This window comes from Ursus maritimus, unplaced genomic scaffold (assembly GCF_017311325.1).
Source record: "Ursus maritimus isolate PB19 unplaced genomic scaffold, ASM1731132v1 scaffold_22, whole genome shotgun sequence".
In the NCBI taxonomy this organism is placed as follows: Eukaryota; Metazoa; Chordata; class Mammalia; order Carnivora; family Ursidae; genus Ursus; species Ursus maritimus.
In genome coordinates, this window is record NW_024424675.1 from 29,956,664 (window position 1) to 29,973,145 (window position 16,482).

General features: G+C 48.9%; 1 protein-coding gene across 1 annotated transcript in view; it reads right to left on the reverse strand.

The window, feature by feature from the left end:
* Positions 1–345: 345 nt before the first annotated feature.
* CHD6 (chromodomain helicase DNA binding protein 6) overlaps positions 346–16,482 on the reverse strand; it is a 193,347-nt gene continuing 177,210 nt past the window's right edge. Inside the window, exons 32-37 of the mRNA XM_008698095.2 lie at positions 15,556–15,707; positions 14,979–15,185; positions 13,034–13,486; positions 11,214–11,405; positions 10,090–10,209; positions 346–3,677 (exon numbers count right to left, since the gene is read on the reverse strand). Of these exons, the coding sequence (XP_008696317.1) occupies positions 2,781–3,677; positions 10,090–10,209; positions 11,214–11,405; positions 13,034–13,486; positions 14,979–15,185; positions 15,556–15,707 (2,021 nt within the window). The 3' untranslated portion in view covers positions 346–2,780. The remainder of the gene's footprint in view (positions 3,678–10,089; positions 10,210–11,213; positions 11,406–13,033; positions 13,487–14,978; positions 15,186–15,555; positions 15,708–16,482) is intronic.

Below are 16,482 nucleotides of genomic sequence, written 5' to 3' on the forward strand. Positions count from 1 at the left end.
ATCGGGGGGGGGGGGCGGTTTCTGGAAGGGGATTAAGAACGTGGCGCAGTTGAGGCATCAGCTGTATGTTCAGGCCCCAGTCCGGGAAGCAGGTCCTCTGCTGCGCTCCCTCCTGTGGCACGTGTCTTAACCAGGTGTTCTGGTAGGCTAAGAGATCCGGCCAATCCATCCCCATGAATGAGTATTTAACAAGCCCCCAACAGTGTGTCCAGAGCAGACGGGGCCCGTCGGAGAGACCGTGGACTGCTGTGTGCAGAGGATATAGTCATACAAGGCCCAGGCAGCAAGAGACATCCAAGTGCCACTGAATTTGACTTTTAAAATTGTTTTTTTTTAAATCCAGGATCAAGACCACAGACAATTTATTATGTGAGACATGGGGTGAAGAATGACCAAGGAAAGTTATGGCTGTGAGTGACATGGAATTTAGATGAAAAGGCTCACGTTTGCTGAAGAGAGTTTAAATTTGGCTTTTGCTCTTGGAAACGTCAAAATAATCATAAGCAGCACTTCTGCCTTACAGAGCAAATAATCCACAGAGTGTCATTTTCATTTCGCAAACAGGGACACAATAGCAGTCAAATAGAAGCCTAAACACCCAGAGAGGTAACATACAGGTTCGGTGAGATATAACAAGGGGTTTAGCATGCTGGTGGGTTTTTAAATCAAATCCATATTGAACCCTGTGACCTACTGGAGGTTCTAAGTGGAACCTGGGGAAAGCAGCTTTTCCATACAAAACAACAACGACGACAACAAGGGGAAACCCAGGCTCTGCTGGATGTCTATAATACTCATTTGCAGTAAGGCTTTCAAGATACATGAATTTTTATAGCATTTGTATTTTAAGGATTTAGGGCAAATACATTTTTTTTCTACTTGATAAAAAGAAAATTAGTACTTAAAAGGTTCAAAAATATATCGATTGAGTGATTTTTTTTTACATAAATAAATTATATTGATTTTTAGGATTTAACAGCTGAAAAAACCCTTTCTGCTTCCACTGGAGGCAAAACTGAACAAAATGTTAGTTAAATAGAGAGCAGCATTTCTAAGAAATCTGTTGTCAGCATTATAGACCATCTATGCTACAAAGATGTCATTAAATAGGATTTGCTCAATCACTGGATTCTTTCTTCATACTTATATGATCAGTTATAGAATTTCTGATTTTTATCTCTGATTCATCATGCCGGACTCCACTGTTTGAAAATACATCTGACTGATTTTTTTTCGGTCACAATTTAACAGACTTCTTTGAGATGCTCATTTTAACATTTACATAATTTATAATCCCAAATGTATAAAAGACAATGACAAAAGCATCATAAATAAATAATGCAAACTGAAATAGTTATGTCAAACTTTTGGACCTTCTGATAAATTAGCAAAACTGTAACAGAAAAAGTAAAAAATACAGTAAATTGTGACAACATAAAGTGAAACTGGTACTCGTAACACTTCCAACATTTCCAACGGTCCTGCACAGCCCTGTGCCCCCAGAGTCCTGAACCATGAGCTTATTTCAAGTCTCAAGAGTGTGAACTGTCGATAAAGAATAAGACCCTCGGGAGGGATGGAACACAAGTGGGAAGGGACAGAAAGCGGGATGAGCACCCCTCAGGCAGGTGCTTCCCGAGTGAGGAAGAAGGGAAAAATGATGTCTATTTGCAACGGTCTCGGCTAACTTGATTTGGAATCTGGGTCCAACTGCAAAACGAAAACCAAAGAGAGAAAAAAACGGAGAGAAGAAACAAACGTTCACAGTCGTCTTATAAAAGGTGGCACACACATGTTCTGACAACCTCAAATAATTCTGGCGAAGGGACCTAGCAAAGTGTAAAAGTGTTGAGTGACGATACTCTCCCAGGCTCCAGAAAGAGCCTTATTCTTGGTGAAGGGAAGCACAAGGTGAAAACCCGTAAGGGCCCTGGTAGTGGCCGGAGCGGTTCTTGAGAACGAGGTGAACAGATGCCAGCCGTGTGCTTATGAGCAGTGTGCGGCCCCACGGAGGGCGAGCCCCGCGCCCGCCCCCACTGCCGGCAAGAACTCCGGGTGTGCAAAGCATTTTCATACTGAGAGTGATCCTTTAACTTGGGGGAGAGAGCAACATATGTATAAAATAATGCCTAGTCAGTATTTCTTCTTGCTGCACGAGTCTGAAAAACCATGAAGGGGGATGTCCTGTTACTACCAGTAAGGTTTTTGTTTTACAAAGAAATGAATATATGCATTTTCAACCATTAGTTATATATTTCTGTCTATACTACTCACTTAGTCATCATGATAAAATAGGGAAATATCTGAACTAAAAAATATGCACCAGCACTTCCTTTTTCTGTGCTTTTTGGTTTCCCCATTACATGCTTCCCATTCAACACAGCTTATGGAAAAAAAGAGCTCCTCGCGGTCTCTGTTCTTCGGCCGATGGTAAATCCCTAGACAGCTTTCTTTTGCCATTGACCCTCCTCAAATCAGTGGGAAACTTGGAGAAGGGGGGGGGGGCGTGTCACCAAGTACTGTATCAGCTACGGCTGCTGGAATGAACAACTGGTAACAGAATGAGAATTCTGTGCCTCCTACACTAGGTCGACGACACTCAGCTAATGAAGTGGCAAGACCCTGCGACTATTAACATCTGTGACCACAGTTCTCAGAAAATTAGGTAGGTAATATTACTTATGGAAACACAGGTTCATATGAAGGTGAAGTGAGGAAGTAACAAACCTTTATGGGATAAGAAACTTACAAGTCACAATCATTTCTTAAATGAAAAAGTTCTAATTGGTGTCACTGTTAGAGTCTTTGAGGCCCCCTTCCCTGGCCTGGGCCTCATGTTCTCTATCCGGGGGCCCAGGGGCCCTGGATTCGGGGCAGTTCTGATCGCTGCCTGGCTCCTTTTCAGACCCGGGAACGGGCTCTGGGTTGGGGTTCAGGCTGTCCCCTTTTGTTTTCTTCTTCTTCCTCTTCTGGCTCTCCAGACCGATCACTTCGGAGTGTCTGGCCTGCTGCATCGCTGGCAGAGCCATGCCCATGCCAGGGGAGAGAAACATGGATGGGTAAATGAGTCCAGGAGACACTCCTGGGATGAGAAATGGGTTAAAAGCCACAGGACTACTGGTAGTTATTGCAGGTTCGGACTGATCAGAAAATGGACCAGGACCAGGCTTGTCTTCAGCCAACGTGTCCACTTTTACATCATGGCTACTTGGCTTGTCCTCTACAGTCTTCTCGGTCGCCGAGGTACCACTTTTTGTTGTGCTTGACAGAGGCGCTGGAGCGGGAGAGGTGCAGGTGGTTGCCACGGGCGCGTTGAGGAGGCCCCCAACGCCAAACATCTGGGGCACTGCAGCCATCCCTGGCAGCATCATGGGCAGCATGCTCAAGGTGCTTTTGACCTCCTCGCCTGTGGGCATCGTGGCAAAGCCGGCCGGGAACCCCACCAGGCCCGTGAGGGGGATGCCTGGCATATTTCTCATGTTCTGGAGTCCTACCAGGTCCATCCCAGCGATCAGTCCGTTCATGAACAGTGGCCCCATCCCCGAGGGAGAGTCCGCCACGATGGCAGGAGCCTTCAGGAGCTCGCTCCGAGGCCGTCTCCCCCTTCTGCGGGGGCCAGCATCTCGAAGAACAGGCTCGGCCAGGGTGTGATTGAACTTGTTTTCTGGGAGAAACCCCTGAAAAAGGACAAAGAAACACAAGATGCTGAAGGTTACTGGATGGCGGGTGATGGGCTGGGGATGAAGACCAGCGTTCTGCACTGGCTTATCCTGTCCCTGTTGCACGAAGGACCCGAGTGGGAGCCCCTTGCCTAGCCGGCTCTTGCCTGACTGCCTGAAGTCACTCTCTCGAAGGCCCAGAGCCACCAACCGCCACACGCAAGTGGCAACCATTCCGGGGAAGCCTGTCAGAGCACTGGGAGCGGGAGCCCCGCTAAGGACACCCAGGTCTTAGTTGAGACTTGTGGCTGTGAGCCCTTGACCAAACTGAGCATTCCCCTCCCTTGTGACACGGGAAGTTTTTCAATGGAAGCAACAAAGCAGAATAGGGGAGACAGGGCTTCGCAGCCGTCGGACCTGAATCTTGGTCCCAACTCTGTAACTAGCTGTGGGACTTGGGCCACGTCAGTCAGCCTCTCAGAGTTCTGGTGAGAAGGGGCCATGCCACCTATCTGGCAATTACTGACAACGAAGCGTGTGAGACACTATCCGGCCCATGGGAAGTGGTGCTCACGGAAGGCATGCTGGTAACCGTGCACATCCCGCTCCCTCTAGGTCCTAAGCTCCTGGACAACAACTCAGACACTAGACAGGGTGCCTAGGTGTGCGCCGAGGAGACGAGGGCACTCTGGAACGTTGTTGGGGGAATGCATCCCAGTAAGTGACGTTCTGGGTTCCCTCAAGGGAGACAATCTAGTTTTGCTCTGCTCAGAGGGCTGTGTTGCGCTTGTTTTCCTGCGTGGCGAAAACCTCCAGGGCCAAGCACCATGTGGCCTGAACTGTGATGTGCCCGGGACATACAGCCATGCTGGCACCACCGCCGCCTGTGTGGATGGCGCACTACAGAGAGTTGGGGAGCCTGCGGCCTTCACAGCATCCGTGAGCCGTAGGCTGCGTGGTGGGGGAGCAGCCAGCCCGGCAGGGGGTCTGCTGCAGCCGTACAGGCTCTTTCCTTCATGACTGTGGCTCAGGGGCTCTGCAGGGCAACGAGGACGCCCCAGAAGCTGCTGGAGAACCCACTCTGCCAGAGCTTACCAGAGCTTACCGCCTGCTTGCAGCCAGAGAATGAAACACACCATTGCAATTACAACGTATCTAACTCTGAATTTGTTTCCAAAATGGCATGAATAATCTCTGTATCAAGAGAAACGTTTTCTGCGGGGAAAGGGAGCGATTTCTCGCAGGCGTCCTGTGCCCGAAAGCCCACCCCCTTCCCTTCTGCTGCCCTCCACTCCTCCCTGCTGGCATTCGGCTCATCACGGTGGTATGTGTTCGGGACCAGAGGCGCATTATCATAACTGCTGTTGTTGTGCAATCTGGGTCTTCTTTGTACAGAGGAGCATAAAGAAAAAGCCCTTCCCCGTGGGTCCCTGGAAGTCATCTCTTCTCCTCCGCGTGGCTCCTGTTACAAAGCTGGTGTTATTCTACCACCTTCTCTTTGATCACAGCAATGATGAGGCCCAAGACACTCAGAGTGGCCACGAGGGATCCGTAACCCTGGGTTTGCCCTGGGGATGCACGCTGCCATTGGGGCTGGAATGTGGAACGGGGACGGGCCCCTACACAGAAGCAGGAGGTGGGAAGGCCCACCAGTGAGGCTCCCTGGCGGTGCTGGTGCTGGAGGAGCCCACGCTTCTCTACAGCTGCCTCTGCTGCCTTTTTGGGATTCTCAGCCATTTGTACAAACACCTTCCCTTCCTGCAAGTCTGGAGTGGCGAGTGGGGATGTGGCAAGACACAGCTGAGACTCCAGCAATCTACTTGGAGGCACAGACGCAGGGAGCCAGCTGCAGTCCTCAACGGAGCATACAGGAGCAAGAAGGCGGGTGCGGGTCACACCACGAGACACCAGAGGGCCAGAAAAACACTTTTATTAGGGCTGGAGTGCGAAAGGAGACAGGAAAAGAAGTCAGGGAGTCCATGGATACTTAAGGGCTGAGACTGGCAGCCAGGCATGAGAACAGGTAAGACGGCTCTTGACATCCTTCCTAAGGACACCCACTTTGGACTGTAATCCAGGAACTCTGGTGTCTCCCTTCAGTTCACTGCCTCTCTTCTCCCTAACTGTTAAAGAGGTCAAATCCCTAGAAAATCCAGCACCTCTCTGCTTAAACGGGCACCTGTAGAGATGGGGTTAGTGGGTAACATGGGTCCAGGCTCTCTGTGAGCACACGTTGTGGGGTGGCAGCTGGGAAGGGTGGCGTGGGGCCCGTGGTCGTGGCGGCGTGGGCAGTATGGGAAACCGCCATCACAGCAGGGGCGGTGGGGACAGGAAGAGCAGCCGGAGTGACAACAGAACTGCTCAATATGCTTCTACCCTGGCTCAGACAGATGCTGAGGGCTACGTCTGCACTATCTCAATCAGCAATCCCACCAACGCTGTGGAGTCAGTACAAGCATCACAGCCATTTTATAAAGAATTTAAAGATTTGTAGACATATGAAAAATGTGTATTTGAATGTTCCCAATTCCCCAGGAATTATGTTATTTTTGAAGTTCTACATCTGTCCTTCAATGTTCTAAAGAATATCCAAGAAACACCAGATCACGGGCAAAAAGCTGTATGATGGTCGGCTCTAGGAAAACTCTGCTCAAAGTGCCTTGGCTTAGAATAGCAGAATTGAGGGAAATGTGACTCTGTCATGTTTTGCGCCCCTTCCTTCTCACAAAGAGAGAGAAGCAGGGACCTGCCCCGGGGCACAGCTGGGCAGGGAAGAGTAGAGCCTGCGGCTCCGGCCTGGGCTGCTGCGCGCACCGCACCACACCGTCTCTCGTCCCCACATGGGACAACCGGTGCCTGCTCTTTGCGGGGCAGCTGCTCACTCTGGCTCTGGGGATGATCACCTGGGGAGCAATTCCGGCCTGTTCCTATTTCTGGAGACAGAGAGTAGGGCTTGATGGACTGGGGCCATACTAAAAGTGGAACTTCTGATGCCCACCACCTCAGCCAAGGGCCCTGGCCACGGGAGCCACAACAGGACCACTGGGCATTTTCAAGACCTCTTCCCTGCAGCCCACCCACAGCCCACAGCCAGGGAGAGGTGCCGGGTGTGTCTTTTTCCTTTATACCCACAACGTTCCCTCGTAACTCTCCAGTGGGGAGGGTGTGTTTGGAAGTCTTTCTGTTGGGAAGCAAACCTAGAGCTTGCTATAAATCAGATGTTCTTTAACATACTTTGAGTTCAACAGGGCATCTAGGGCTAAACAGCTCCTCAAGACCAGCCTGCATCTTGCAGGAATCTTCGACATGCTCCTCAGGTATCAGGATGTCCAGAAGTATCCCTTCCCTGCCCTTATTGTGAGCCTCTGATGTAGGGAGAGTGCTGAGCCCTCTCAGAACCGGGAACCTGCCAAGAAGGCATGGTCGGGCTGCCTTCTCCCCTTCAGATTGGAAGAGCAGCAGCAGAAAGGTCCCAGGGGTGAAGAGAACAGCTCCTCATCCACAGCAACGCCAAGAGGGGTGCTGGCAGAGGAAGTCGGATCTCACCACTTCCTGTGGGAGCGAGAGTCCCTCCGGCCGCCCAGCTGCTGCCCACCCCAGTCAGGTGCCCCTCCCAGCAGCTCAGCGACCACACACAGCGGCCAAGTTGGGATTTGGCAGCTCTCCCTCCTGGTAATTATACCCTGAGAGCAAACCTGCTTCCTCTTCCAAGGGAAGCCGGGGGAGAAGGCAGGGAGAGCAAGGAAAAGGAGAGTCAGATGTTAAGCAACTGGAGGCAAATCTGCTTTTCCAGATGATTACATGGGCATTCCAACTCAAGAAGACATCTTCACCAATACATGGTAGCATTTATTCCAAAGCCTATGGATTCCAGCTCTCAAACTTAACTCCTGGGTAGAGGTGGAGAAGAAAGTGGTAACCAAAACTTCCCTACTCTTCCCAGGAAGGCTGAGACTTAGCCAACAAACATGAACTGAGTGAAGAGAGACCTAACAACCAAAGAAGGAGGTGTGTGTGGAAACGAAGTTAAAATTCCCGAACACAAAATAAAACAAAACGAAAACTAGCCCTAAAAGACATTTTTTTGGGGGGACGCCTGAGTGGCTCAGTTGGTTGAGTGTCTGCCTTCAGCTTGGGTCACGATCCTGGAGTCCCAGGACTGAGCCTCGTGTTGGGCTCCCTGCTCAGTGGGGAGTCTGCTTCTCCCTCCACTCCTCCCCCCTCTCATACTCTCTCTCTCTCGCTCACTCTCTCAAATAAATGAATAAAATCTTAAAAAAAAAAAGAAGACATTTTTTTGGGACAACTAGGGAAATCTGAATGTAGACTAAATATTAAATATTATTAACATTCCCATGGGTGATAACGGTAATAATTATGTAGGAAAATATTCTTAGGAGACACACGCTGAACTATTTAGGGGTGACAGTCATCTCTGCAAGTTACTGTCCAATGGCTCAACAAGAAACAAAAAACCCTACACACACATCTATGAACCAAATATAACTTCCATCTACATGTGCATGTGTCCACACACATCTCCCGAGCCACCACTATGTACTGGCCATCCTGGAAGCCGAATCCCACGGCGTTACTGCAGCCCGTGGAGCTCGCCCAGCCGAGCCACAGCACACATGGCAGAAGGGGCTGAGGGAAGGAAGAGTTTCTTGATCTGAATCTGGTTCCAAGGGTGGGGGGAGGGGAGGGAGGGTGTCTTCATGGGAAAGAACTAGTGCAGGATACCTGAGAGGGCTCCTGTCCCAGCAGGAGCTGTCGGGAGACGGGCCCTCCTGCAGTCAAGCAGAATGTCGAGGTCTGCGCCGTGCTGGCTTTTCCCCACTGTGGAGGCCGGGCAGCCCTGAGGACCAGGTGGACAAGGGCTTCCCCGTCTTGCCTTACTGTAGGAAAAGGGCCTTCGAGGCAGGGACTGTGTTTATTTAACAAAGGAGGGAAAGTGCATCTTGGGTAAAAGGGTGGCTTGCAAGAACAGCTTAGAAATGGGTTTTCTGGCAAGGGATCAGCGGCTGCAGGAGAGTGAACATTAATTTCCAGAGAACATGAGGGAAATTGTTAGACATGTAGAAAGAAATGAGAAAGCCAAGGAGGAAACCATGTGGTTTTTCTGACCTGTCTCTACAGCAAGAGCTCGGAGGCTACAACAAAGCAAGGACCAGAGTCTCTCCTGGATGACTTTCCCATGACGCCGTGGGCGGAAACTTGGGGAGAATGTGGGGAGGCGGCATGAGGGCCGGAGAAAGACAGCCGGGCTAAGGACTACAGTGGCAGCAGCATGCGCAGCACAGCGGGTCCAAGGAAAGGGGTGGTAGAGACACTCTCTGACAATAAAGCAAGAGAGGGGCAAAAGGGCAGCTCTTCCAGTGTGAAGAGCTTTCTAACAAGCAGCCAACCTTGGGACGGGGCCCCAGTCCCACTCCTGGGGCAGCTGCAGTGGGGGATGGAGATGAGGGAGAACAGTTTCGTCTGCAGAGCTGCTAGAACAATCTACCAGGTGACAACATCAGTCACAGACTCCTTGAAAACATTAAGCTACAACTTGCTTCTGCAAAAGGAGGAAATGAGTAGGGTGGGTGGTCTTCTGGAGCTGAAAGAAGAAATCACATCCAGGCAATACCACTAAGAAGGGAATTCATACCCAAGGAAAGCTGCAGCTGGCAGAGGCTCGAGGAGAAGGCATTCAGGAAAGCCTGTGTGTTTGGGGGGACAACCTGAGAAGAGCAATGCCCACGAGGCCCTTCAGAGGCTCCCTGTTTGGGGAGGATGCACTTTTAGGAGGTTAAAAGCATATTTACGTATAATTTGCCCAAGCCTGACACATTTTCAGGTTGAAATGTTATTACTGCCCCCTGGAGGTTATGACTTTTCTATTCCAAATCTGTCCTCTGTGAACTATAATTAACTCAGTTGCGTTAGAGTACAACTATTTCACAGATGTCTTTTGAAGTCTCTTCCAGGCTCAGGATTCTATATGAGGAAAAAGGCAGTGCTTGGAGTCAGCTGTTTTTCATTACCAGTGAGAATGGACTAGGAGGAAGTGTCTTAAATGGAAATTTCCAATAATGACATTTGTTAACACTAGAAACAGACTCCTGACAGGGGTTAAGGTGTATTACCCTGAACTCTCTACACTGTAACGGGACAGGGGATGGGGGAGATGGCAGATATCAAGTTCTGGAAATGGTTTAAGTACAAATTTAAACGAAAAGTTTTGGTGGTAAAGGTTGAAAACAAATGAGCACGGCAAGTCCTACCGCTGCTCAAGAGGCCCCAGTACCACTTATCACTACTTATCAACCTCCCGTGCTGGCCTCTTGTCCTCTGGGAAGACGTCACCTGGCTCCCCACTGCCCAGCTAGAGCTTTCCCCAAGTCTGCAAGGCTTGGCCTCACTGGGACACATCCCCCTTCCTTACCCTTAGTCCTGGCTCCTTGGGGACAGTGGGAACCCTCTCTTCTCCACTCAGGGAGTTGACGTCTAATTTTCCAGGTTCCTTACAGCGTGGCCTCCTCTGCTTTGGTTTGTCTGAAAAATTCTAGGAGGCAAATGGAAACCAACATTACAAAACATTCTGTCACAGATTCTTCTGATGAGGGTGGTGCTTTTCAGCTGGTTTTGCTCTTCTCTCATTAATGGCTCTCTGTACAGGACCCCGTCAGGTGAGGCTGACGAAGGGAAGAGCTACTGGGCCCTCACCTGGGCTTTCTTTGAAACAATGGCGTCCCTGCAGCAAGCTGGAGACGGGCTGTGTGGGCCTCTTGGGTCAGACCAGAGCTGGCCCAGCGGCCTCTCAGAGTACTGCTTACTCCCTAGCCTCCCCCTCCTCCTCATTCCCCAGATTCTCTCCACTGCGACCTATCTGGAGGGCTTCGTCTCTCTTTGGGGGGTGTGCACCTGTGACTGTGTTCTCCTCCTCTCCTCGTGAGCTCTCTACCTCCACATCTCATTAGTTAGATGTACGCAGGACAAAGATGGTGGTGGGGCAGGCAAGCACATGAGAAGAGAAACTCCAAGAAGAGACATCAGTGCTCGGGAGCCCTCTCCTACAGATTTCTAATCTGAAGGATCTCAGGCAAAGGCAGTAAGAAGACTTGAAGGAAGAGTCGCAAAGCTGTAACTCAAACTAAGAACAGACACCCCTCCCTACAAAGTGGTAAGGTATTAACCTGGAAAGAGCACGCAGGAACGTGTTCCTGAAGTGGCAGTGTTTCTGCAACCTAAGGGTGTCTCTGTGCACTTAGGATCTTGTGTGGTAACTCTGGGGGAAAAGAGGGGGCTGAGCTCAGGCAAGTCCTGTCCGCATAAGATTTTGCACAACGACTTGGCACAGCATTCTGACATGGGCTGTGATTTCTGTTACTAGAAAATGCAATCAAAATTTAAACTTAAAAAACAAAACCCCAAACTTGAAAATGATGTTCTCAGCTGATACAGATCTCTGTCGAACCTCCTGGTCTCCTTGAGCACACTCCTTATCAAGCACAGCAGCAAGTCAGCAGGAAGGAAATGGCAGTGGCAGGTAGCACCAACAACACTTACTGCTCCAAAGCCAGGAACCTCTAAGGAGTAGTCAGCCTGCTGCCTCAGCCAGTCAAGCAGACTCTTGCTGGGAATGGCTTTCTCGGCCTGGCTGCCGGCTGCTGGGGCTGGCTCGGGAGCCGAAGAGGCAGGCACGGGCCCTTCAGGGTGTGAGGTGCTCGGGGGGGCCTGCCCTGGGTCTTCATGGACTTCCTGGATGAAGGAGAAACAAGTATGTGCAGTTAAGCATGACGGAATGAAGACCGGTTTCTGAAAGGAAAACACATACGGTGTTCTTTGTATCTTCCCATCCATTTCCACCTGAGTGTTCCTGTGCTGGGGTGCTTGAGTAAGAATCCTCCAACTACTCACCCACACATGGGCTCCTGCATGTGTTGGCGTTCCCTCTACCCAATGCTCCTCTCCTTCTTGTCTACTTGGTGACCTTTAATTCCATCCTGTCTGCTCAGGCTGTGTTACCTCCTTTGTCACCATCACTGATAGTCCCAGGCCACTTGGCTTCCTGCACACTGCCCACTCCCCCCCACAAGCACCCTTCACAGGTTTTCCAACACCAGGAAATGCCACACTGCAATTTACTTACCTGTTTCTCTCTCTCTAGGTGGAATGCCTGTCTTACTCATCTCTGTATTCCCAATGCCTAGATCGGGGTCTACAAAGTACAACGTGGTGCTAAATAAATGTTTGCATAATACATTTTAAAAAATACTCTATGATCACTACAGAGAAACTATGGCTTTGCCCTCTAAAAAATGAGACAACTGTCTTAAAACCTTGCAGGATTGGGCCGGGAAAGAAACTGTCACTTCAGCCTCCCAAGTTATATAGAAAGTCTAAAAGGAAGACAAAACTTTAAAATATGCCAAACAACAGAGCTTAATAATAAAGCTCTTAGGTGCTAGTGAACAAAGTCCTTGGCTTGGTTCCCTGACCCACCACTTTACTGGGTAATCTTGGGCAAATTAGTCAATGCTTGTTGGCCTCAGTTTCCTGATCTATAAAATGGGAATAACAACATCACCTTTGCAGAGTTGTGAAGGTCAAAAAGGACAGTCACACTAAAACCTGAACACAATGCCTGGCACACAGCAAGCACTCAATGAATACTGGTTTTTATTATTATTTTTAAAATAAGAAAATATGAAATGTGATTCTTGTTTTGGAGCTTGCAATTCAATAAATGGGAAAAACCAAAACACAAAGGGAAGTCAGTTGTCTTTGACACATTAAGCAAAGTCCAAGGGACCTCTCTTGGCCAGGCATACAGCTTCTAACCTTGTCTGTTGCTTACAGTGATCTCTTCTGGGTTTAGGGCATCTTGGTGTGATGCTGGTGAACCCTCACAGCAGCCCTCTGTGGGAGATGCTACAGGCCCACTTCATAGAGGAGCACAGTGAGCCTAGTAGGTCCAGCAGCAGAGCCAGGATCAACGTTCAGGATCCTGACCCCTCTCCCTTCTCCTGAACCCCAGCTCCTGGAAAGCCCGCTAACCCGGAGCACCACTGCCACAAACTCAACCCTGCTGTTTTGCTTTACTCCATCACCAGCAGCTCTTCCAAAACACTGGAGGGTCTGGGCTGTTTATATGTGAAATGGCAAGACCCCTGGCTCATATCTTCAGGTTGCATGGAGGTAGAGGGTCCGCAATGGATTAAATATGTTTCTAGAAAAGACTGAGGGCAACTTATAACAAGAGAAACTAAGCAGGACAGTTGATAGGGATAAAAGATCCACAAATTAAAAAATCGTGTGTCTGAGGAAGTGCTTATTACTCAGGGTGGAAAGGTCAATGTTTTTACTTAATGGTCTCATATACCCACCAAGATTCCTGCCTGAAGTGTCTGCTCTTTCAAAAAGATGAGGTCCATCCCTCCTTCAACATGTTTCCGTCTCCCCCTCCGCCTCCTCGTGGCAGCATCATCTCTTCTGAGGCTTCCATTGACAATCTGTCCCGTCACTGGATGGATCAGGCCAGCTTGCAGAATCCCAGACAAGTCCATGCCAAGGGCTCCTTGAAGTGAACCGATAGCCCCGATCTTAGGGGTGCTGGCGCTCACTGGGAAAGGAGACGTGGCTCCTGGGGACCCCTCTGATGTGCAGGAGAGATCTATTGCAGACTCCCCATGCCAGCCATTGAGAACGATGGGGGGGTGCCCGTGGGTGGCAGAGAACTGTTCCAGGCTCCGGGCCTTTGCATCCCTCTCCACCTCAAACTCGTAGGGACGTCTGTGCTTTTGTTCATCCTTTGTGAATACTGGGGCCAGGAAGCTCTCCTGCAAACACACACATGTGGCGAGAGAGGTTTGAATGCCACTTTGGTGGCTGAATGGCAGCTCTTTCTCTAGGACTGATTTCTTCGGGCCTAGTAGGATTCCTAATCAATTTCTTAGAAGTTCTTTGGCTTCTCAAACTTTAGCACCAAATAACCTGGATAATAGTTTGTTTCTGTTTAGTTGTTTTTTTAAAAAATCTTATTTATTTGAGAGACAGAGAGCATGAGTGATGGGCAGGGCAGAGGGAGGAGAAGCAGACTCCTCTCTGAGCATGGAGCCCGACATGGGGCTTGACACGGGGCTTGATCCCAGTACCCGGATATCATGACCTGAGCCGAAGTCGGATGCTTAACCGACTCAGCCACCCACGTGCCCCCACCTGGATAGCTTGTTAAAACGTCAATTCTACTCCAGTGGGCCTGAGGTTGTGTGTGTCTAACAGGTTTCCAGGTGCTGCTAATGCTACTAACCCATGAACTACGCCTGGAGATGCAAGACCGTAATCCAGGGAACCTCGACCTCAGCTATACATCAGAATCCACTGGAAAATTAAGAAAAATTCCACAACTCAGTCTACAGCTCTGACCAATTAAATCAGAACCAACAGCTTTTCAAGGTCCCTAGCAGGTTCCCATGTGCACCTGGAGAGTGAGAGCCAGTGTATTCACAATGTACCTCAAATTGAACTTGAGTCACGAGCCTGAGTTTATAAAACCCATTCTCTGGTTTCCCTAATTTCTTCTTTTTTTTTTTTTTTAAAGATTTTATTTATTTATTTGACAGAGAAAGAGGCAGCCAGCGAGAGAGGGAACACAAGCAGGGGGAGTGGGAGAGGAAGAAGCAGGCTCATAGCAAAAGAGCCTCATGTGGGGCTCGATCCCAGAACGCCGGGATCACGCCCTGAGCCGAAGGCAGAAGCTTAACTGCCGTGCCCCCAGGCGCCCCTGGTTTCCCTAATTTCTATCAGCTGCCATTCTTGCGGTCTTCCAAGTATGGAACACACTGATCCATTCACACTTCCCTCTCCTAGTATGTTTATTAGTCATCAGGTCATGCCTGCCAACATCCACTCCTTTGTTTGTACCCACTCTGCCACTAACCTGGTCTAGGACCTCACCTCTTCATCAGATCCCCCCTCGGCCTCCCAGCCTCCGCCCTCCTCTTTCCCAAGAACCTGCACACCACTCCAGCCGAGCTGTAAAACCCTGCTTTCATCAGGCACTTCCCTGCTCCAAAATTTTAGTAGCTCCCTGCTGCCTACAGGATAAAATCTAAATTTTTTCAATTAATACCAGTGACTTTACAGAAAGAGAAGAAAAAAAAAAACCAAAGAGAAAAACCAAAAGCAGAAAGAGAGAAAGAAATAAAGAAGAGAGAAAGAAGAAAAAAAAATCCTATCCATTAAGTATTTGCTGAATGAATGACTCAACTGAGAAGTGCAAAGTGTCCCTCACTGTTTGTTTCACAGCCGACCCCACACTCAGGGCCTCACCTTCTGGATCTGGGCCACCAGCGCTGCACTGCCGCTGAAGCAGTGTTCTGATGCCTCTGGCTCCGAGAGGCTGCTCCGAGAACCCGCGCTGCTGCTTAACACCGGCGTGGGCAGTGTGCCCGCGGGCTCGTACTGCTGGCTGGAAGGCCACTTCCCCTTTAACACCACGTGGCAGATATTATCCAGGCGGTTGATTATCACGCGATCCTATAAAGAAGACCAAAAGTTCTGAGGAGTAAGCACCAAGCTACCCAAATTCACAAAGTCCCTAGAGATCATGTGTCACGTTTTCTAACCAGAAGGAGTTGATTAGAAAAAAACGAACACTCAGATGTACTCACTTTACAAGTCTTAAAATAAGTTCTATGGTCTGGACAATGAAAATTAAAGCCACAGTGCTTCAAATACGAAGACAATTTTATCTTATGGTCTAATTAGTCGAGCATGTATTTCTTTAATGTTCAGATGTGAGATTATTAATACCTTTTCAAGGTATTACACATTTCTGAGTTTATACTCAGAAATACTCTACAAGCTGAGAATGCTTTGGGTACAGAATGCATGCTCTGGGGAGTACCTTTGGCCACTCGGAGAAGGAAAAGAGGGTCTTCTCCTGGAGCAGCTGAGCAATGGTGGGAGCCCGAGCCTCCTGCAGGTCATCCCCAAGGTCTCCTGCGACACCTGAGGTCGAGCTTTTGCTCTCCTCTTCAGAGTATTTCCCTGGGTAATCTGCAAAGAAGCGTTTAAACAATTAATCCGGTATTGGGAGACAGTAATGATCTGAACGATTAGGACACCCAATCCGTCTTTTCAAAAAATCAGCCCATTCTGTGCTTATTTGAAATTGAACATTAATTCCCATGCTATTTCCAGAAGAACCCTGTCAGTTAAGCCATAAAAGCAGATCCTTTCTCTAGCGCTATCCATGCAAGTCATGTGATAACTCTGCATCCACACACCAACAAAAACAACAAAAGAAAGGAGGAGAGAGGAGACTGTCCTGTGTATCCAACAGTGAGAGTGGAATGAGCACTGAGAGCAGCTGACAAGAGGAAACTGAACATTATTAATACTCTTATACATTTGAAGGCAGTCTTTGAAATGTAACACAGCAAAATGCTGATGTTAATAATGATGGATGAAAAGCCCTGAAACTTACAACAAAGGTAAAACAGACTTGCTTCATGTCCAAAATGATGCAAAGAAACCTAGAACATTTAAATTACTTCATTAATGGAAAGAAATGGAAATGCAATTCATTCTTTTAAGTTTCAGTGGTGAAAGTTTATTGATATCAATGTGAAATGGACCTTTAAAGACCCACTTACCAGTAAGGGAGGGAATGACAAGGAATGAACACAGGGTAGCAAAATGTCCAGTGCAGGAAAAATTGTGAGCCTCTTTTCTTGTGAACTGACAAGGAATGTCGATCCTCTGAAATGTGGAGATTTCACTTGTGACTGTGCACAAAGTCTAGGGAGCTTCAGGGACCTCTCACCATGAA